At 43.0% G+C, this 20,811-nt stretch overlaps 1 protein-coding gene and 1 long non-coding RNA gene across 6 annotated transcripts in view; one reads left to right on the top strand and one right to left on the bottom strand.

Moving 5' to 3' along the window:
* Positions 1-20,811, top strand: part of MDN1 (midasin AAA ATPase 1) — a 162,289-nt gene that overhangs the window by 103,242 nt on the left and 38,236 nt on the right. For 4 of the 5 annotated variants that reach the window (XM_037894479.2, XM_043542661.1, XM_037894478.2 and 1 more), the window contains exons 54-70: positions 656-816; positions 1,229-1,349; positions 3,838-4,048; positions 4,257-4,488; positions 5,843-5,975; positions 6,900-7,070; positions 7,425-7,639; positions 7,745-8,132; positions 8,367-8,476; positions 9,980-10,679; positions 12,204-12,365; positions 14,160-14,433; positions 15,362-15,597; positions 16,359-16,454; positions 16,720-16,814; positions 17,594-17,718; positions 20,532-20,681. In XM_037894479.2, the coding sequence (XP_037750407.1) occupies positions 656-816; positions 1,229-1,349; positions 3,838-4,048; positions 4,257-4,488; positions 5,843-5,975; positions 6,900-7,070; positions 7,425-7,639; positions 7,745-8,132; positions 8,367-8,476; positions 9,980-10,679; positions 12,204-12,365; positions 14,160-14,433; positions 15,362-15,597; positions 16,359-16,454; positions 16,720-16,814; positions 17,594-17,718; positions 20,532-20,681 (3,580 nt within the window). The remainder of the gene's footprint in view (positions 1-655; positions 817-1,228; positions 1,350-3,837; positions 4,049-4,256; positions 4,489-5,842; positions 5,976-6,899; positions 7,071-7,424; positions 7,640-7,744; positions 8,133-8,366; positions 8,477-9,979; positions 10,680-12,203; positions 12,366-14,159; positions 14,434-15,361; positions 15,598-16,358; positions 16,455-16,719; positions 16,815-17,593; positions 17,719-20,531; positions 20,682-20,811) is intronic. The other variant, XM_037894480.2, reaches the window with a different exon arrangement.
* On the bottom strand, positions 4,487-8,097 carry LOC122464997. The gene is made up of 3 exons (XR_006289489.1): positions 7,958-8,097; positions 7,709-7,820; positions 4,487-5,262 (listed from the first exon to the last, which is right to left on the bottom strand). It is a non-coding gene; the product is annotated as an uncharacterized LOC122464997 (long non-coding RNA).

Genomic DNA, 20,811 nt, shown 5'->3' with positions numbered 1-20,811 from the left:
CCACTCTTCAAATCCCTTCACTGGCTTCTTCTCACTTTCTACATCAAGTTCAGGTTTCTCATCCTCCTCTCATACCTGAACAAATCTATTTCTTCTTACATCTCTGCTCTCATTTCTACCTACCTGACACCCCCAAACTCCCTTTTAACATAACCTTTGTGTCTTTCATTCTCTCTTGCCCTCTCTCCTTTTTCCGTGCCACTTTGTGTGCTTGGAATTCCTTCCCCCATGACGTACCAAACAGTTTCCCCCTCCATCTAGAGTCTGTTTTAAAGCCTCTTGCAACACAGCCTTTTAAAGGCAATCCCCAGTACTAATTGTGTTGCTTTAACGCTATATCTTCTTCATCTGGTGTGTTGTCTGAATTGAATTGTCCATTTCTAATTTAGATTGTAAAATCCTTGAAGGAGGTCCATCTTGCTTTGTGCTCTGTTTCCTACACTGGTGGGAATCAGTGGATTCTACAGTTGCTAATATTTTTAGAACACATAGGTAAACCAGTTGAGGACAGATCTCTTGATTTAAAACATAATATTGTCTAATTATGAGAGTAGCAGAGTTAGGAACATCGGTGCCCCAACTACAATGCAAGATGTACTGTAATTTGCCAGGCTTCAGAGATGGGAAGGCTATAACTTTCCTGACTTGCCTATAGATCTTCTACTGCTTGCTGTGGCGTGACCGGTTTTGGGCAGCATCTGACACGCTGACGGTGGATTCTCCAGGCTTGGCACTCCTATCGCTTCACTGGCACTGGGTTGTGAAGCATTTAATTAACAGAATTCCTCAGATGCTGACTGGACACGAGCAGCACAAGTAGGTTGTTTAGCTCACTCATAATGCAACTAATTGAAAGGGTTGCTCCCCGCCCCCAGCCCCTTTGCTACATATGTGGCCATATTAAACAGTTACGTTAGCATTCTTTTTAAAATACACCAGCTAAAACTGATGAGCTTCATTTACTCTGTAAACACAAGTATTGATGTTTATGTTCCACTCTCACTGCAAATACAAGTGTATTAGCTGAATGTGTTTGTTTTGGAACTTTGATGTTTCTTAGCATTGGCCCCATCCTCAGTGAAGATGTGCCTGTATGTAATTTTGTCCAGCACCCATTTTTTAATGGAGTATAGGAGAAAAAAATAAGTCTCTTGTTCTCCTTGTTGCATGTCCTTTTGCCTTTACCCGCTTGAACTTTTTTGAAAACTTTTTTCCTTTCTACTTGAAGGGTTTCCAAGGAAATTCAGTCTGTTTCACAGCAGATTCATAGCTGTTTGGCCAGTCCTGCTGGTATTTCTATTGGTGTAAAGAAGCTGCAGAAGTCTCTTGGGAGACCTCTTCCTTTCAAGGTACATTATTCCATTTGTAACGGAATGTTTTGGACAACGATAGCACCTTGCTTCCAAGTATATCGAAGTATATTACAAACATTCCTTAAGGCTCGCAGCAAATCTCTGTAGGGTTCTTGTACTATTATACTCATTTCCCAAGCCAGCAAATGGACACTCCTATTTCCCTGGATTCATAAGAATGACTAATGCTAATTTTAACATTTTTTTTAATATGAGTTTCTTTCTGAAATGTATCAGCTGTCTAAATTAGTAACAACATTGTTGATGGATTGTCCAGAGTAGCAGTTCTTTAACGAATAGTTTAGGGTGTTGCATGAGTATGGAGATATTTCTGCTGTAAAGTAGTCCTGGATATTTGTGAATGTCAGACCAGGCAGAACAAGGGAGGTCCACCCCCCGTGTGAACTGCACCATGCCTTTGCAAACCAAACCAGTGTTGGTAGATTTTAGTGTTCAGCCTAGTTGAGAATTTTACCTCCAGGTCTTCTATAAAAGGATAAACTCCTGAAAGAATTAACTTAAAAAGTAAAGTTAAATCCGCTTTTCAGAAGTGACGTAGGCACTTGGGAGCCTAACTTTACTGAAAGTCAGTAGGTCTTAGCTTTCTAAAGGCAAGAAGGTATTTAGGCACGAAGGCACCTAAAGACTCAAATAGGTGCTTGGTAGGATTTTCATAAGTACCTAATGTGCCTAACTCCCATTGATTTCAATCCCGGTAGGCACCTGTCTATATCTTTAGGTTTACAATCTGGCCCTTGAGCCCAGATTTTTAAAGGTAGTTAGGCACTGCTGTGCTCCTCTGTGCCATGTGTTACTGATTTAGGCACCTAAATCCTTTTTGAAAATGAGACTTAGGATCCCAAATAAGTTACACATTACAACGCTGTGCACAGCAATGCCTAAGTACTTCTAAAAATTTGGGCTTTGGGGCCAACATCATATTTGAAAGCGGGATTTGAAAGTCGGGTACTTTTAAAAAAATTTACCCGAGGTTCCTACTTGGCTGCCTTCATCCAATCTAATTTCTGCCTCATCCTCACTTCCTTTGAAGCTAAATGGCTCATATACCCAAACTATTCACACTGATAGTACTCAATGATCAGGATACTTGCAGTGGCTTTCAATGTTTTTGGGTTCAGGCCTTGTAAACCTTGATGGCCTGTTGCAACCCTATAAATATCTTCAGTACAAAAAACATGTGGATTACCAAATATTTCTTAATCACAATATATAATATACACAGTAATGTAATAAGAAGTAAATAAGTATTAAATAAATACTCTCGGTGTACCAGATTGGTGGCTCCTGCTGCACCTGTCCCTGGGGCTGGCTAGGCCTGGCTCTGTTGTGACTTCCAGGATCACAGTACTGCTCAGATTGGCCCAGCCCTTGTGACAGGGGGCTGGGCCAAATTTGTGAAAGTGACATTGCATCTTGGCGAATAGGGTTGCAGCACCACTGCCCAAAACTGGGCTGGCCAGCCCATTGTCATAATGATGAAGGGGCAACTGGGCCAATCCTGAGCAGCACTGGGATCCCATGCACCAGGTTACAGTGCCTGGAGCGGAAAGCTGAGTCCAGCCAGCCCCAGGGGACTGGAGCTGCAGGAACTGCCCCTGCGGGGTGAGCGTGGGATGGGCTCTGCAATCCATCCACCAGGGACAGGATCCAACCCCTGCCCTCCTTCCCCCTCACTGAGCATCCTACGAGACCCTTTGACACATTCTGGCAACCCAATTTAAGAAACCCTGATTCAGAGAACTGCCATTTAAAATTGCCTACAGCCTTCTCAAATGTTCCCCACCCCACTTCTTTAGAGAGATATGGCAGCACTTAACCATCCAACAGGTGATGCTACCTCTTCAATTGTTAGATTACGAGGCATATTCTGCATTCCATTGACTAGTATTCAATTGCTTGAGGAAGGAGAGTCCATCCTTCCAAACTTCCATAAGTAGCTAATGCATTATTGCATTGAGCTAATATGAAAAGCACCACGGTACATTTTCAAAGCAGGGTGTAGAGAGACTTAACAGTGTAAACTAGTTAATGTCAATGCAGCGTAGATGGTTCCAGGCATGACTTTGTAAACCGACTGTCATACAATTGTTAACACATGGTACATGCCTCACTATCAGTGAGAGATGAACGTGTTAAATAGAAGTATTAAAATGTTGTGAAAATTATTTTACCTTTTCCAGTTTACACAAACTGAATCTTAAATACTAATCGATTGGTCACTTATCTCAACATATCCATCTTCTTAATGTTGGATTGAACACATAAGGGAGATGAAGCATTAAGAATTGGTGTTAAGTTTTGCATAAAGTTGCACACCTTTTGCATGTGCAAGTACTCTTAATTTAGAAAGCATGAGCATGATGTTAGTGGGCCACTGATTATGTTCATTATGTCATTATAACCTTTGAAACAAAAACTAATGATTGTTTAAATATCTTTTCTTGGGTTTTTTTTACGTTTGCAGGATAAACTGGTGGTGGAGTCTGTTGCTCAGTTGAAAGAACTCAGCAAAGCACTCAACATCCTGGAGATGAGACCTACCTTTGGAGAAAGCAGATGGCAGGACGAAATCTGTTGTCTGAAAACTGCTGCCACTGGATGGGAAATAAAGAAGGCACTGCTGCAGGCCACAGGTCTGGTTCTCAGAGCTAATCATTTAGAAGATGTTAATCCAGGTAAATAATTTGCCTTATATGTGACAATCAAATACAGTCAGAAGCACAGTGTCAGAACATCTAGTGTATGTTTATTTCATCCAGAAATATTTCTCTTTCTCATTTGTATCTGTGTGAATGAGCACTTCCTTTCAGATTTGCTGCTTGGACTGTTAATTGATAAATAAATGTTTATGTGCATTCATGTGCTTTATTCCCCATTTTACAGGTGAATTAAGGACGTTCGTGAATTTACAGTGTTCACACCTGAAAGCAGAAGGAGTGAAGCTTGGTCATTCAGAAGAGATTCATACTGAAGACACTGTCTCCAGTCAGTTGGATTCTGCCTCATTAATCCAGCTCTGTAGTAGGATTCAGTTGTGGCCCGCAATGGAGTATTTGGCAGTGCTCTGGCAGTACAAACTGACAGCAGATTGTGTAACTAAGGCTTGCCTAAGAAGGTGAGTGAAGAGCAGGTTTTCTGAATGAAATTTAGAATCTGTTGTGCAAAGTTATGAGGATCAGTGTGCTACATCCCTCTGCATACAAATCAACATATATCATTCTTATCTTTATGCAAAACCACATTTCTTGGGACCTAGAGCCAAAGTGAAATGTCGAAGGAGTTGTTTAAACTTGAATATTTACTAGCTTGCTTCCCATCATCTCTTGGGCAGACATGGGATTTTTATTGACGTGATTATACTAAGGCTATGGCAACATTATGAGCTGGGGCGGAGGGGGGGGGATGCCCTCCTCCGGTACACATACTCGTGCTGGCTGTCATTGAGCTAGCGCGAGTATAAATAGCAGCCTAGCTGTGGTAGTGCTGGTAGCAGCAACAGAGGCATGGCTGAGCAGTGCCAAGTACATACCCGCTGGTTTCAGGCAGGTTTGTACTAGGCACGGTTCAGCGGCTACAGCTACACTGCTATTTATTTTTGCACTAGTTTGATGAGAGCTGGCAAAAGTATGTGTGTGCAAGCAGGGGAATCACCCCCTTAGTCTACAATGTAGGCATAGCATAACTGTGCTATTCAAGCCTCCTGGAATAATATATTTAGACTATGAAAAGAAATCTTTATTGACAGTCGAATGGATTGTGACAGCACCAGAAGAAAGCCCACGGTTTTATAAAGAGTCCTACTAGGAAGTAATTTTTTTTCCTAAGTCTGCTTATTAGTCCTTTAATTCTCAATCCTCTGTCAAGCCTTCATGGTAATATTCTTGAGCTCCTGCAAAAAGTTCAATAAGAGCTTGAGAAACCAGAGATCTACAGTCCAAAATGAGCATCTCCATATGCTCATTGGATGGTGTAGATGGACATATCTACAAGTGCAATTTGTGCAAACAGAATATAGAAAAAAAACAAGTAAAATGTGTACACATAGTTGGCCGTTTGAATTAAATTAAATATTTTCATTGTTTCAAGTGGCTAAATGTAGGTGTGCTTTATGACTGATTACCAGTTCTTTGAAGAAAGCAACTCTGTATTATTGCATTGCAGAGAAAATGAGGTTTATAGAGTAGCTTCCCTCATGGGGCTTCTAAAAAATCTGGTGCACTCAGTACAGCATTAGGATTTCAGTGAAGGTCATGTTTTTATAAAAGAACAGTAAAACGAGATGGGTGAAATTGCCTCTAAATGACTTGTTTATGGTCTCACTGAAAAAGTGTCACATAGTGATTTTGAACCTAGGAATATCCTGTTTCACACCTCTTTGCTACAGTCAAGACATTACTTTTTCTCATTCAGTTGTGCATTCAAGTTGCATACTTTGTAGCATAGTTTTTTGTTGATAGTCTTTTCTTCAGCTACAGGGAGAACAGCAATCAACAGCTACACAAGTGTTCAGAGCTAGGTCAGTATGTAGCTTTTTGCCTTAAACTGACGCCAGCTGCCTCTCAACATCTGTATGGACTGTGGCACTTGTTACATCTTAATAAGGTAAGAACAAGTTTTAGTTTAATTTAGGCTTGCAGAAGTTTGTGTTCAAACTTCCATGAATGAGTGTTAATATCTGTAACACTAGTATTTTTTCTGTGTCTAGTTCACAGGTTTACAAAGTAATAATTCCAACACATTTTATTACTTGGGAGAAAGGGTAGGCTAAATAAAAGTTAGAATTTAACAGTGGCGCGAGTTCGTAGCTCCCTTGGGTTTCAATACACCAGCAAGTTCTCAACAAGTATTTTTGGTGAGATTGTCACAGGGCTTTATTTGTTCTCTGGGCTTGTGGAACTCTGCGCACCATTGTGCAAAGTTGCACAGTCACAGAACAGAGGTTATGTTCAGAAAACTTGGCCTGTGGAGTTATCCCTCACAACAGTGTGTGTGTGTGTATCCCTCACAACAGTGTGTGTGTGTGTGTGCGCGTGCGCGCGCGCACAGGGAAGGGAGAGAATGGAAGCTGTTGCTGGGCACAGACACCTGATGGGAAGCTATTGTTTAGGAGTATAATTTTTTTCAGAGATGTAAACCACACTCTATGGTGCTATAAAAGACTAAAGGTGATAATATCTCCATCCAGGGCCAGCTGCAGGCACCAGTGTTCCAAGCAGGTGCTTGGGGCGGCAGTTAGAAAGGGGTGGCAGTTCCTCTGGCCGTGGCGGCAATTCGGCGGCAGCTTCTCTGTTCCGCCCACCACGGCGGCAAATTGGCGGCAGCTTCTTCCTTTTGCCGTCTGCGGTGGCAGTTTGTTTTCACTGCTTGGGGCGGCAAAAACTGTAGAGCCGGCCCTGTCTCCATCAGAAAAGAATGTCACACATACATTCTATTCAGTGTTTTTTCTTGTTTCTAGCATAATAATTTTCTTTCGCTGCCAGTAAATTATCCTAGGAGACTTAATTTTTTTTTCTCTCTCACTTTTAGGTATCCCATGAAGAAATGTCTCTTCTGTGGTCAGAACTGATCAGTAGCGTATTAGAATTCTTCTGGCACAGTACTGTAACCACAGATCCGGAGTACTGGTTAACCTGGAAGCCGCTACCTGGTGCAGAGGAAAGGAAAATGCCTAAATCCCCTATGTACCGTTTTATGAAGGTTTGTGTTTTGTGACATAATTGGATAGCTAAACTAAAATAAAATGTCTATTTTTAAAATAGTTTTGCTAACAAGTTTTAGAAATGAACATGTTTTAAAACTCTAGTGTAGACAAGACAAGCTGTTCCGCTGCCGACATTTGTTAGCTGGTAGAGGTGAATGTGAGCACGTGCTGTGTGTGTGTTAAAATCTGGAGTTGCTCCACCATTTGATTTTTTTCTAATAGTTTTGCTGAAGTGAGCAATTATCTTGTAGTTTTGGTAAAAAACCTTTCAAAAAGCTTATCTTTGTGTAACGTTAAAATAAATGAGGAAATGTTATTAACACTACATATCTCGTAATCTCTTAATTTAGGGCCCAGGTGTTTTGAACCGAGCAGTTTTCTCAAAGTGCCTCTTTGAAATTCTAACTAGCAGCAGCAAGACAAGCCAGTGGGATGCGAGTGGCCTTCCTGTTCTGTCCTCATCCCATGTGATACTGGGAGAGTGGATGGAGAGAGCACAACAGCTTCAAGAAGTCAACACAGTTTTGTGGACCAACATGTCTGTTTCTTCCGTGGCAGAATTTAGGTACTATTGAGGTCCTTCCTTTACACATCTTTTACCTAAACCAGCAATATTACAGAATCTTATACTCACCAGGCTGCCAATATCTTTTTATTCTTATTCCTTCAGGTGTACAGATTCCAGAATCCAGGATGTAATGTTATGTCGGCAGCTCTTGGCTCTGAAGGATCTGGTTCCAGTAGACCTGCAAGAGGAATATTCACAGCGCTGTGATAAACTCTCCTCCAAGGACCCTGTGGCTTTTCAGTACATTCTCAAAGTACTTAAGGATGTCACTGGTCAGGAGGTACTGCCAAAAGAAGTCCTCTGTCTCTTGCTGACCTGCTTGCAGCAGTTCTTTGGGGAAGGAGAAGGAATTGAGGACCTATCAGAGACAGCTCGGCGAGGTAGCCTCTGGGTGCATATGGGTTTGGTGCAGATCCAAGTGTGGCTTCCACAGACTAGATTTGATCCTGCAGTGAAAAGAGAATACAAACTCAAGTACGCCAAGGAGGAGGTGAGTGTGGATTTTCTATCCCTTTTTTAAAGCTGACTCCTACTTTGGAATACATCGCATTTGTTCATGAAATTAATTTTAATTATGCACAGGTGAATGATGCAAAAGCATGAGCTCCATATTAGAATATCATTATTAGATTACTCAGTCATATTTTCTTAAATCTCCTGGAAGGTGTGCTTTGTGTGCTACCTAAAATAAAACCATAAAATTGTTTAATTTGTTCTTTACTAGTTACACCACCTGCAGTGTAAATGGAAGACACTGAATCTGTCAGCACAGTTACATACAGGAAAAGATCTTGAAGATGAAGCAATTCGCAGTTTCACTCATCCGCATATCAGGTAATGGGAGAAGCACTTAACTAGTTTGTTGATGATTGGGAGAGGCCAGCGATATTCTTTGGGAGTCGCACCTGCTTACGTGTCTGGATTACTTCCGTTGCATTGTAATGTTGTTTGTATTGCTTTTTTGTAAATAATTTTTGTTTATATAGTTCAGTGGTCCCTAAACTTTCGAGGGTGGCGTCCAGCCTCACCCCATCTGTGCTGCCCGCTGAGCTGGAGCCAGGAGTGGGGCTGTTGCTCACAGGGGACTGGACGTGGACAGGGGTAGGGGGCTTGAGGCTGGGGCCATAGCGGGGGGTGGTTCTGGGGCCAGGAGCAAGGCTAAGAACAAAGCCACGGCCAGGGGGTGAGACTGGGGGCGAGATCAGAGCCACAGCTGGGCCGTGGTGGGGGCTGGCAGCTGGCCAGGTGTGAAGCCGGGGCCACGGCTGTGGCCGGGGCCAGGCATGGCGCTGGGGGTGGGGCTGGAGCAGAGCTGGGAGCTGGGTGGTGCTCCCTCCCTGCCCCCCTAGGGGGCTGCCCCAGGCCCTCTTTGCCTCCCCCCTCATGTTCCTCCGTGCCCCCCAAGGGGGGCATGCCCCACAGTTTGGAGATCTCTGATATAGTTGATTCTGGAACAAAGACTTGCATATCAGGATAGTAAAGGCACGTATAGGAACTATTTAGTGGAGCACAAATGCCTGACTCAGGCTGGTGATCACTCATGGTGGGTCACTGTGTCTGGAAGGTATGATTCCCAGCAGGCTTGCACTAGCTCAGTTCAAACTAGCATGCTAAAAATAAGTGTCTGAGCCCATCCAACCCTCCCAGGGGCCAAGCTCAGACGGCTGGCCCAAGCTGCCACCCATATCGCAATGTCCACACTGCAAGCTAGCACAAGTCTTGTCTACCCACACTAGGAATCACACTTCCCAGCTGCAGTACAGACATACCCTAAGGGCTTGTCTAGACATAAGTTGTATGGTTTTAACTACACTGGTATAATTTAAGTAGTACAACCCCTGAGGGTTGCAGTTATACCAATATAAAGATGCCGTATACCTCTATATGGGAAGAGGAATAAGCTATGCCAGTGTGAGGAACCTTTATACTGGTGTGAAGTACTCTGATACTCCTAGAATTTGTGTTTCTTAAGCAGAGGAACTGGGGAAGAAATTTTAATGGGCAAGAGGCAACTCTCCTTCTGTACGCAAGAGATGGGCTCAAACTCCAGCATGCAATCATTGTTCACAATTTTCCCAAGTTAACGAAAGTCCCTGATCTCATTTCAGCACATGCAAACTGCTTTGACAATTCGTTACTAGAAATTAGAATTAGAGCTAGTTCTAAATGGCTAAGCTTCATAAGGCACTTTCACTAGAGCTGCACTTTTTACTGTCTCTTAGGAAATACCACATAGCCTAGGTGATTCATATACTGTAGTCTTATTGTGCACCCTAATGGAATAGTTAAGTTTATAATATGTTTCTAAAATTGGTCAATATCTTTATTTCCTAATAGACTTCTACCCCAAAGAATGCAACAGCTGAAGGAACAAATAGACAATCTTTCCAGAAAACAGGCCTTCAGACCCCAAGTCCCGCCATATGACTGCTTATACCAGGAGGTTCACCAGTATGTCACCAGCATTGCACAACTTTCCACAGTCCAGGATCTCTTAGCCCGTCTTCTACAGTTCCTTCATGGAAATAGACCTAAGTCGCTCCAGGCAGTACAGAACCTGCTAAATGAAGAAGCATCCTGGCAGGAATCTCACCATCAATTTAGAAAACACTTGGCAGAAGAATATGCTTTGTACCCTGATGCTGTCACCCCACTGCAAGCTGCCATTTTACAGCTGCAGCATGGCATGAGACTAGTGTCCTCTGAAGTTTATGCAACACTCAGTAGTATTGTCTGTCCAGCCAAACTTGACACCCTTGTTACCTCTTTGTTGGCATTTCCTTCTGTTGGCCCCACCTTCCCCACTTACCTTTCACATGCAGATACTTTATGCTCAGTGCAATCTATGAACATCCTCTGTGGCCTTAAAAAGTTATCTCTGAAACGCTCTGAAGGAGAGTCTGATGAAAGGGTTCAGAGTTCATACCCAACTCAGGAACAGCTGCTAGTGAATGCCTTATTGTATCTTCGATGCCATGTATTGTCTAAGGGAGAGCTGGACCAGAAATCTCTGCAGCTTTTCAGGCATCTGTGTCAGGTAAAGTCTTCTGAGTAAATGGAATAAATACTTCTAAAAGCCAAATGCCAGAGGTACAGTGTAACTTTGCTTTCAACAGTGATGCCTAGATATGGGTCTCACCTGCTGAACCAGCTGGGTAATCTTCCAAAGTAACACAACATTCCATACCATGTCTAACAGTAGCAATTTTTTCATAGAATTAAAAATGGTAATTACATTTAATGCGCTATGATAATATGATTCATATATTCAGACATAAAACCAAATCCTACCGTACTTACTCCATGAAAACCTACCTTTCATTTCAGTGGGGGGTTTCCTCTGATAAGGGATTCAGTAAGGACTATAGGTAGGAGGCTACCAAATTCAGGTCCGTTCTGGTCAATTTCATAGCCATAGGATTTGAAAATAAGTCAATTTCATGTTTTCAGATGTTTACATTTGAAATTTCATTGTGTTGTAATCATGGGAGTCCTGATCCAAAATGGGGTTGGAGTGGGGGGCTTGCAAAACTGTTGTAGGGGGGTCATGGGATTGCTACCCTCACTGCTGTGCTGCCTTCAGAGCCGCAGAGCTTCCTGCAGCTAGAGGAGGCTTGTGGAGGTGGGTCTGATCTCCCGCATGCTGCTGGGAGCACTCTGGCTGGAGGCTCCTAGTTGCTAGTCCCGGCCAGTGGGGGATTAACGCATGGGCCCACGGACCCTGGCCAATTTGGGGCACCCCTGGAAAAATGGGTGCCCCAAGCCCTGGCAGAAGCTATGAGGCAGAAGCCCTGAGCCCAGGCCTGGCAGAAGCCACGGGGTGGAAGCCCTGAGAGCAGAAGCTGCAGGGTGGGAGCCCTGGCGGGAGTTGCCGGCATTTAAGCCCGGAGCCTGGGCGCCCTGAGCCCCAACAGGAGCCGTGGGGCAGAAGCCCCAAGCCCGACTCCCAGCTGGGCTGGGGAGGAACAGGACTTGCGTTTCTCCTGTAAGACTGCTCTCTGAGGAAGATCAGACCCACCTTCAGGTACGGCTGCAGGAAGCTCCAGGGCTGCTTCAGTACAGGAGTGAGGGTGGTACAGCCTCACTTCTGCACTGCTTCCAGAGGTGGGTCTGATCTCCCCACCAAGAGTGGCTGTGCAGGGGAAGAGTAAGTTCTATCCCTCCCCAGCCCAGCTGGGACTAGCAGCTGGAGTCCAATGCAGGGTAGGAGCCCCGAGCTGGGGCACCCTAACTCTCCCCTTCCCCTCCAATAGCTAGATTTCATGGGGGAGGTTTGATTTGTATGGCCTGTGACATGTTTTTCACAGCCACGAATTTGGTAGGGCCCTAACTGTAGGATTTGGCCCATATTTGCATGATCTTTTTCATACAGTAGTCATAGGTGTGGTGTTCCAGGAATTTACAAGTGAAATGTTACTACAGCATTCACTCAGCATGGTTTGGACACATGTAATAATATTGCATACTGTGAAAAACAAAGACATTGCCTCAATGCTGAGGCAAGTGGGGTTTGTGTGTGTTATAATTTCTGAAGAATTTTCACAGTGTTCTGGTTTTTCAGGCAATTATAAACGAATGGGATGAACAGGAGCGCTGCACCCAGGAGCAGGAGGAGCAAGAAAGTCGTCTGTACAGATACAGGAGTAAGAGCCATGGAACGGGGCGAAGTGAGGAAGAGGAGGAAGAGAGAGAATTTAGGAGGAGATTCCCTCTCTATGAGAAGGTAGAAGAATAATACTTTATGGAAAGATGTACTGTACAGTTTTAAAAAACTAACTTTGTTCTTACGTAGGGAGAAATGAATCAGTTTCTCTCTTCTCCAGGAGAAGAATGTGGGAAGGATTTTGAGATAATGGCGCACTCTATGTGTGCTGTTAAAATATTTTGTTCTTTTGAGTTTGTGGACAGTCGTCTATGGATTTAAAGGCCATGTCTACACTTTCAGCTGCGCTGCTGCAGTGCGTCTTGTGAAGACGCTCTATGCCGACAGGAGAGAGCTCTCCTGTCAACATAATAAAACCACCTCCACAAACGACAGAAGCTCTGTTGGCTGGAGAAGCTTATGTCAGTGTAACTTATGTTGCTTCAGGGACTGGTTTATTCACATAATCCTCAACGACATAAATTATGCCGACATAGGCTGTAATATAGACTTAGCCATATTGCGGATACAGAGTAACACGGCTGCTACTCTGAAACCAAAGTCTACTGTTGTTCAGATGAATAAACTACAGCAGAGGTGGGCAAACTACGGCCCGCAGGACCATCCTGCGTGGCTCCTAAGCTCCCGGCCGGGGAGGCTAGCCTCTGGCCCCTGCCCTGCTGTCTCCCCCTCCCCCGCAGTCTCAGCTTGCCGCGCCGCCAGTGCTCTGGCGCACTGCTCCTGCCACGCAGCGCAGTGGTGTGGCTGGCTCTGGCTGGGCAGCGGGGTTGCAAGCTCCTGCTGCTCTAGGCGGCATGGTAAGGAGGGTGGGGGTGTTGGATAGGGGGCAGTCAGGGGACAGGGAGCAGTTGGATGGGGCAGAGGTTCGAGGGGGGCGGTCAGGAGATGGGGAACGGGGGGGGGTTGGATAGACGTGGGAATCCCGGGGGGGGGGGTGGGGGGGGGAGAGGGGCCTGTCAGAGGGCGGGAGTGTGGATAGGGAGCGGGGGGGTTGGATGCGGGGTGGGGTCCTGAGGGGGGCGGTTAGGGGCAGGGGGTGTCCCGGGAGGGGGCGGTCAGGGGACAAGGAGCGGGGGGGGGGGGTTGGATGGGTAGGGGATTCTGAGGCAGGGCAGTCAGGGGGCAGGAAGTGGGAGGGGGCTGTTAGGGGGCAGGGGCCAGGCTGTTTGGGGAGGCACAGCCTTCCCTACTCAGCCCTCCATACAGTTTTGCAACCCCCAATCTGGCCCTTGGGCCAAACAGTTTGCCCACCCCTGAACTATAGGCAGTTCCTAAATGTAGTGAGAACACTTATTATGCAATAGTAAGATGCTAGAACTTGATGGTGATCTGGCAAGACTTGCTGATCCTGAAGAGTCTGCCAGAGAGAGTACTTCTGCTTCCTATTTCCTTTCCCTTAAATTGCTTGAAGCCACCAGATTATGCACGTAGCTAGCCTGTGTAACTATGTTCTCACTGTTTCTCTCTTCCCCTTCTCTCTCATTGGGCTTGTCTTCATGCTGGAGTCGATGTAGCATAAGTCAGCTTACCCCAGTGTCTTCACTGTGCTGCGTCAACAGGAGATGCTCTCCAGTTGACTTTCCTTACTCTTCTCGGAGAGCAGGAGTACTGGGGTTGACCGGAGAGCGCTCTGCCATCAATTTAGCAGGTCTTCACTAGACCTGCTAAATCGACCCCTGCTGCCCCTGTGAAAAAAAGCCCATTGTTAAGGTCACTTGTCTTTTTTTCAGATTGGATAGTAAACATTGCTACCTGTGCCGAGCACAGGGGGCCTTTGGTCACTAGTGCAATACAAATAGTAAATGTAGCATAAAGGCAGGGTAAAGTTAACTATTATTTTAATGTGACTTACAGGACTTTGAAGATATCACAGCTCAGGCAAGTCTAGAAGAAAAAATGGAAAATGAAGATGACTCCGAGGATTCAGTAGCCACTGAAATAACTCTCTTATCCCAGAGTTCAATGCAAACAGTGATGATGATTCATCAGCAGTTGTGCCTAAACTTCGCACGATCCCTGTGGTATCAACAGAGCCTGCCCCCACATCAAGCTAAACATTATTTCAGTGCATTTCTTTCCTGCTATCAGACTGGGGCTTCTCTAGTGGCACACTTCTATCCCTTGATCGGTAAGGCTGTTAGTCGTACTTCAGGCATACCGTTTTAATTCTTAAGGTTGTTGATAATGCCTAAGCTTTACCTGCAGTTGTTTCAGATTAAGTATACTTTGTCTTAGACCAGTGTTTTTCTGGCATTGTGTAAGATACTAACCATGGCTCTGCCCTGAAAAGTGATCTCTCAAAAATGACACCTTTTAACAGACCTGTTCCCTGTGTGTATTCAGAATCCTATCTTCTGAATTCTGTGTCAGATTTTTACAGCCTTTATTCATTCCACGTTTCAGCCATGTGGAGCCAACTGGAAAGAGTGAGCTGGATCTTATTCCTTCTGTGATTCATCAACTGAACTGATGACATTCCAATTTCTTGCATCTGTGCAGCCCTGTTAAAGACAATGGGGTTGCACCGATTTCCCTGTGGGTTTAATTTGGATAGGAAAGGCTTTAATTACCAGAGGGAGGAAGAAACAAAACTTAGCTTGATTTTTCCTTTCCTAAACTGGGTTTGTGGGGCTAGAAAAGGGAGGGCGGGGATAACATGGTTTTTACTTGGAAATTGAATATGTTTGATATGGAAATAATTATAACAATAATACATGACTCTCCAGGATATGATATTAATCACTTCTCAGAGTAGAACTGCTTAGTTACCTGCCACTCTGTCCATTCAACCACAAACCATTTTTGGGAGCATGCTGTATATCAGGCTAATTTATTGCTGTTCAAAGATCTGGTAAAACAACAGACCTGAATTTTTAAGCCTTTTCCTTCTGCATTCATGCTTCGTTGCTTCATACTTTAAACGTTCTCATACTTGAAAAAGACACAATGTCCTAAGGTTTTGGATAATGCTCTAGGCATACAAAGAAACATGTAGGTTTCTGGTGAATGAAAAAGTGATCAGAGAATGTATGAGTTCTTCCTTTTTGGCTTCTTAGGTGCTGAAATGAATGATTATCTTCTTGGCAGCCAGCTTTTAGTTGGCACACTTCTCCAAAATACACTTTTTGAGGAAGTGACTTCAGATCTCGTCATACAACAAGATGGCCCGTATGACTTTTACCAGCACCCTAATATTCAGCAAGTTCGACAGTGCCAGCCTGTACTTGATAACTTCACTAAAGAAGTAAACACGTTACTGCAAGAATGGCCTGAACACCCTGCACTTATGCAGGTGAGAGCATTACAGTAAACTTTCAAGGTAAATAGGGGTGTGGGCAGGGGTGTCTGTGTAATGCACCCCAGTGTGTGTGTTTGTAGATACACATCAGAATCTAATTACCTAGCTATTATGAAATAATTAATGTTTTACAGTAAAAATATAGTTATATCCTTGTAAATTAGGATAATTTTGTAGCTTGTTAGCTACCTGTCAGCAACATGATCCAGTTATGTAACATTGATAAGTTTGTTCATGTAAACACGTGCTATCTTTAATTCAAGTATAAAGGTAATATGCTGTGTTTTACAGATCCTAAAGCCTGAAAGTTCATTCTAATTTTTTGTAAGACAATGTTTGTTCAGTATAAGTTCATTTAAGGCTCCAGGTTTTCCAGAGTAACTTCTATTCAACAGTGAGGGTCTTCTCCTTTCTCTAACCCTTCACTTTGGTAGGATTTGATGCGACTCCCTCTGGAGCTAGTCCATTACGCTCACTGAAGAGCAGTGCAAAGTGCCATAAGCCTGATGTTGGCTGAAGCTCTTATCGTTGGGCCATGTGTGATGCTTTTATGTGTTGTGTAATATTGGCTTTCACTGGTCTAAATCCTAAAATGGAGAGGCCATTTTAAAATAAAAAGTTTTTCTCTTTTTCAAAGACGGGGAGCACTGATGTCGTTTGAATGTAGATTAGCTCAAACTCAAGTGTTGCATGTGGGTTGACCAACTATTCTGAGCTGGAAACTTCATCTGTCACTTACGTCTTTCTTGTTGCAGCTGTTGGTTGTGATGGACAGAATCCGTAGCTTCCCACTCTCTAGTCCTCTCTCAAAGTTCCTGAATGGCTTAGAGATTCTGCTTGCAAAGTCACAGGTAAGAGGGGAAAGGAAACCATTTTAATTTCTCAACTTAATAGCTCACCTGCAGGTAAAATCATTGGTTGTGGCAAGAGACAGTGACCTAGGTGTTGGTACTATAATAAAACCAACTTAGAGCTTTTTGTGAAATCCAGCGCTGGTCACAAATACATGGGACACGAGCCTGTGTGGTTATGGAGGGGGAATGTTCTGTTGTGCTTAATGCCTCTTTCTCCAGGGTGAGTTCTCGTCTTCCATAAAGAGGAATTTCTCTCTTTCAGGACTGGGAGGAGAATGCAAGTCGAACTTTGTCTTTGCGGAAACATCTTGATTTGGTCACTCAGCTGATCATCCAGTGGCGTAGACTGGAGTTAAAGTAAGAATTGTCAGTTCCCTACTGTTCGTCATTTCTTTCTTGAGTGTCATGCACCATTGTCTCCATATCTTAAGCTCTTAGTTTTAATGCAGTATCTTCAGAACTACACCTCACCCTGAATAAAAACAATGAGGAGTCCCTTGTGGCACCTTAGAGACTAACAAATTTATTTGGGCATAAGCTTTCGTGGGCTAGAACCCACTTCATCAGATGCATTGATTGGAAAATACAGGAGCAGGTATAAATACAGAAAAAAATGCCAAGGCAACGCCCATCTTTTCATATATTTACACCTGCTCCTGTATTTTCCACTCCATGCATCTGATGAAGTGGGTTCTAGCCCACGAAAGCTTATACCCAAATAAAGTTGTTAGTCTCTAAGGTGCCACAAGGACTCCTCGTTGTTTTTGCTGATACAGACTAACATGGCTACCACTCTGAAACCTCTCACCCTGAATGTAGAGCATGTTTTCCTATTATCTGCCACCATGTTAGTCAGGGTTGTTGCCCTGAGTGCCACATTTGTATGTTGGTTGTTTGGTGTTTGTTAGCTCAGCCATTCTTGGGGGCAGGGCAGTCAAAAAATATTTTCAGCTCTGACTGGCAAAATACCTAAGCCCTGATGCTAGTGGTGGCATTGGTTGTGCTTCTTCAGGTGGTAGTGACAAAGTTGTGAACTTAAGTGGTTAGTTATGCCTGTTACGTAATCTCTTACACGCTCAGTTTTCTGCCTGAAAATAATAATTATCTTCGTTTCCCTCCCCCATCTATGTTTCCAGCTGCTGGTCGGTTAGTCTGGACAATAGTATGAAGCGGCACACAGAAAAATCCACAAAGCACTGGTTCTCAATCCATCAGATGATTGAGAAGTACATGCAAGAACAAACTGAGGGAAGCACAGAAGGTAACTATTGTCCTGCTACGAATGTATAATACAGCTCCATCAAATAATGGTGCACAGTTAAGCACTTAGGCAGAAAATACCACACAACCTTAATTCGTGCTCCTTTGGGTGAATGTGCTATTTTAATGTACATGTTCACATACTATTACTCAAATACAATGTGTATTGCAGATTTTTTTCTGCCACTTAAATACACATCTAATAGGAATGTGTATTCCTCTCTCTAGTACAGGCACCTTCCTAGTTCTGCTTTTCCTAAAATGCCTGTGATATATGACCAGTTAGAAGTAGAACTTCAGCAATCATGCATCACACTAAGTGGTATTTTTAAGCTGGGGGGTCTGCGAGAGGGAGTCTTTCTCTGCAGCCACAGAAGGCACGTTGAGCTCATAACCTGAGCTCTCTTCTGCACACCATACAAAGTGCCCTCTGGCTCTGCGCACTTTACAGTTATTTCATCACATAGCATGCACAGCAACTGTCCTCTGATGTCCACTTTACAGGCTTAGTGTAAAACAGCTGCACATGCTCAGCATGCAGTTCTCTAAAGCTGCAAAATCAACTTCCTCTGCAGCAGGGAAGGGCTCCCCTCCTTAAAAAGGGATGTTTTCATGCCGAATTTACCATTCAAGCTCAGCTATATTGATTCTAGGACTGTTCAAAACAACCCTTGTTTTGTTTTTTTTTTCAATTGGAAAAGTGGTTTTGCTTCTCCACACCACCACCCCACATACTGTCCAGATACTGGTTCCATTAAGCCACTATCCTTAGGACTTTCAAATTTTTCTGAGACCCTCCTCTGCTCTGAAGCCTACAAGGAACTAAACAACTGATGATCTCTAGATTGTGAGATAGTCTGGGATGGTTGAGAATTCTTTTATTCATAGAGATTGAAAATAAAAAAAATGATTTGGAACCATCAAGTTGTGCATGTACCTGACCTCTGCGATCATATGATCTTATTACCACTTATCTTCCTCTTTCTTTCTATTGTTGTGGCTTGTTTCAAATTAGAAAGCAAGTTTTTTCAGGACAGAGAATATCTCTCCCTGGGTTCATACAGAAACTAGGGCTGTCAAGCGATTTAAAACATTAATCATGATTAATCCATTGTTAATAATAAAATACCATTTATTTAAATATTTTTGGATGTTTTCTACATTTTCAAATATATTAATTTCAATTACAACACAGAATACAAAGTGTACAGTGCTCACAGCATATTTATTTTTTTATTACAAATATTTGCACTGTAAAGAAAAAAAAGAAATCGTATTTTTCAATTCACCAGTACAAGTACTGTAATGCAATCTCTTTATAGTGAAAGTTGAATTTACAAATGTAGAATTATGTAAAAAAAAAAAAACAATTGCATTCAAAAATAAAACAATGTAAAATTTTAGAGTCTGCAAGTCCACTCAGCCCTACTTTTTGTTCAGCCAATCGCTCAGACAAGTTTGTTTACATTTGCAGGAGGTAATGCTACCCGCTTCTTACTTACAACGTCACCTGAAAGTGAGAACACATGTTCACATGGCACTGTTGTAGCTGGCGTTGCAAGATATTTACGTGCCATATGCGCTAAAGATTCATATGTCCCTTCATGCTTCAACCACCATTCCAGAGGACATGTGTTAATGCTGATGGTGGGTTGTGCTCGATAACAATCCAAAGCAGTGCGGACTGACTCATGTTCATTTTCATTATCTGAGTCAGATGCCGCCAGCAGAAGATTGATTTTCTTTTTTGGTGGTTTCGGTTCTGTAGTTTCCGCATCGGAGTGTTGCTTTTTTAAGACTTCTGAAAGCATGCTCCACACCTCGTCCCTCTCAGATTTTGGAAGGCACTTCAGATTCTTAAACCTTGGATCGAGTGCTGTAGCTGTCTTTAGAAATCTCACATTGGTACCTTATTTGCGTTTTGTCAGATCTGCAGTGAAATTGTTCTTAAAATGAACAACTTGTGCTGAGTCATCATCCGAGACTGCTATACCATGAAATATATGGCAGAATGCAGGTAAAACAGAGCAGGGACATAGAATTCTTCCCCAAGGAGTTCAGTCACAAATTTAATTAACACTTATTTTTTTAACGAGTGTCATCAGCATGGAAGCATGTCTTCTGGAATGGTGGCTTTGTAATGAATACCTTGTAATACAAAAGTGCCATGCAAATGCCTGTTCTTGCTTTCTGGTGACATTGTAAATACAAGGGCAGCATTATCTCTCATAAATGTGAACAAACTTGTTTGTCTTAGCGATTGGCTGAACAAGAAGTAGGACTGAGTGGACTTGTAGACTCTGAAGTTGTACATTTTGGTTTTGAGTGTGGTTATGTAACAAAAAAGAAATCTACATTTTATGAGTTGCTCTTTCACGACAGAGAGATCATACTACAGTACTTGTATGAGGTGAATTGAAAAATACTATTTCTTTTGTTTATCATTTTTACAGTGCAAATATTTATAATAAAAAATAATATACACTTTGATTTCAATTACAACACAGAATACAATATATACAAAAATGTAGAAAAACAACCAAAATATTTAATAAATTTCAATTGGTATACTATTGTTTAAAAGTGCGGATTAAAACTGCAATTAATCATGACTGATTTTTTTAATCGTGATTCATTTTTTTGAGTTAATTGCGTGAGTTAACTGCGATTAATCAACAGCCCTAACAGAAACTAGCCTGAGGGAGCCAGATCCTGATTTGGACTCTCACAATACAGATTATAGCAGCCAAATGAAAATGTTCATTAGGAATTTTCTTTTTTCTTCCTTAAAATCCCACCCTGATGAAATCACAGAAACCAATGAGCAGCTGAGCTTAACAGTGCTGGTCCACACACTGCAAGCTTTTATTGAAGGATCTACCTTGGGGGAATTTCATACACGACTTCAAGCACTGTTGGTTTTCCACTGTCATGTCCTGCTAATGCCTCAAGTAGAAGGAAAGGGTAAGTACTTTTTTATCATTTGTAAATGGGGTCATAACTTGTCCTTTAGACCAATAAACTATCCTTGATTCCAGACACTGGAAACTGATTACAAGAGTCCACAGGTGCAATATACTGCTCACTTAAGGTA

The sequence above is a fragment of the Chelonia mydas genome, chromosome 3 (genome assembly GCF_015237465.2).
Source record: "Chelonia mydas isolate rCheMyd1 chromosome 3, rCheMyd1.pri.v2, whole genome shotgun sequence".
In the NCBI taxonomy this organism is placed as follows: domain Eukaryota; kingdom Metazoa; phylum Chordata; order Testudines; family Cheloniidae; genus Chelonia; species Chelonia mydas.
Note: the sequence above shows the minus strand (reverse complement) of the source record. Positions and strands in the feature narration are given on the sequence as shown.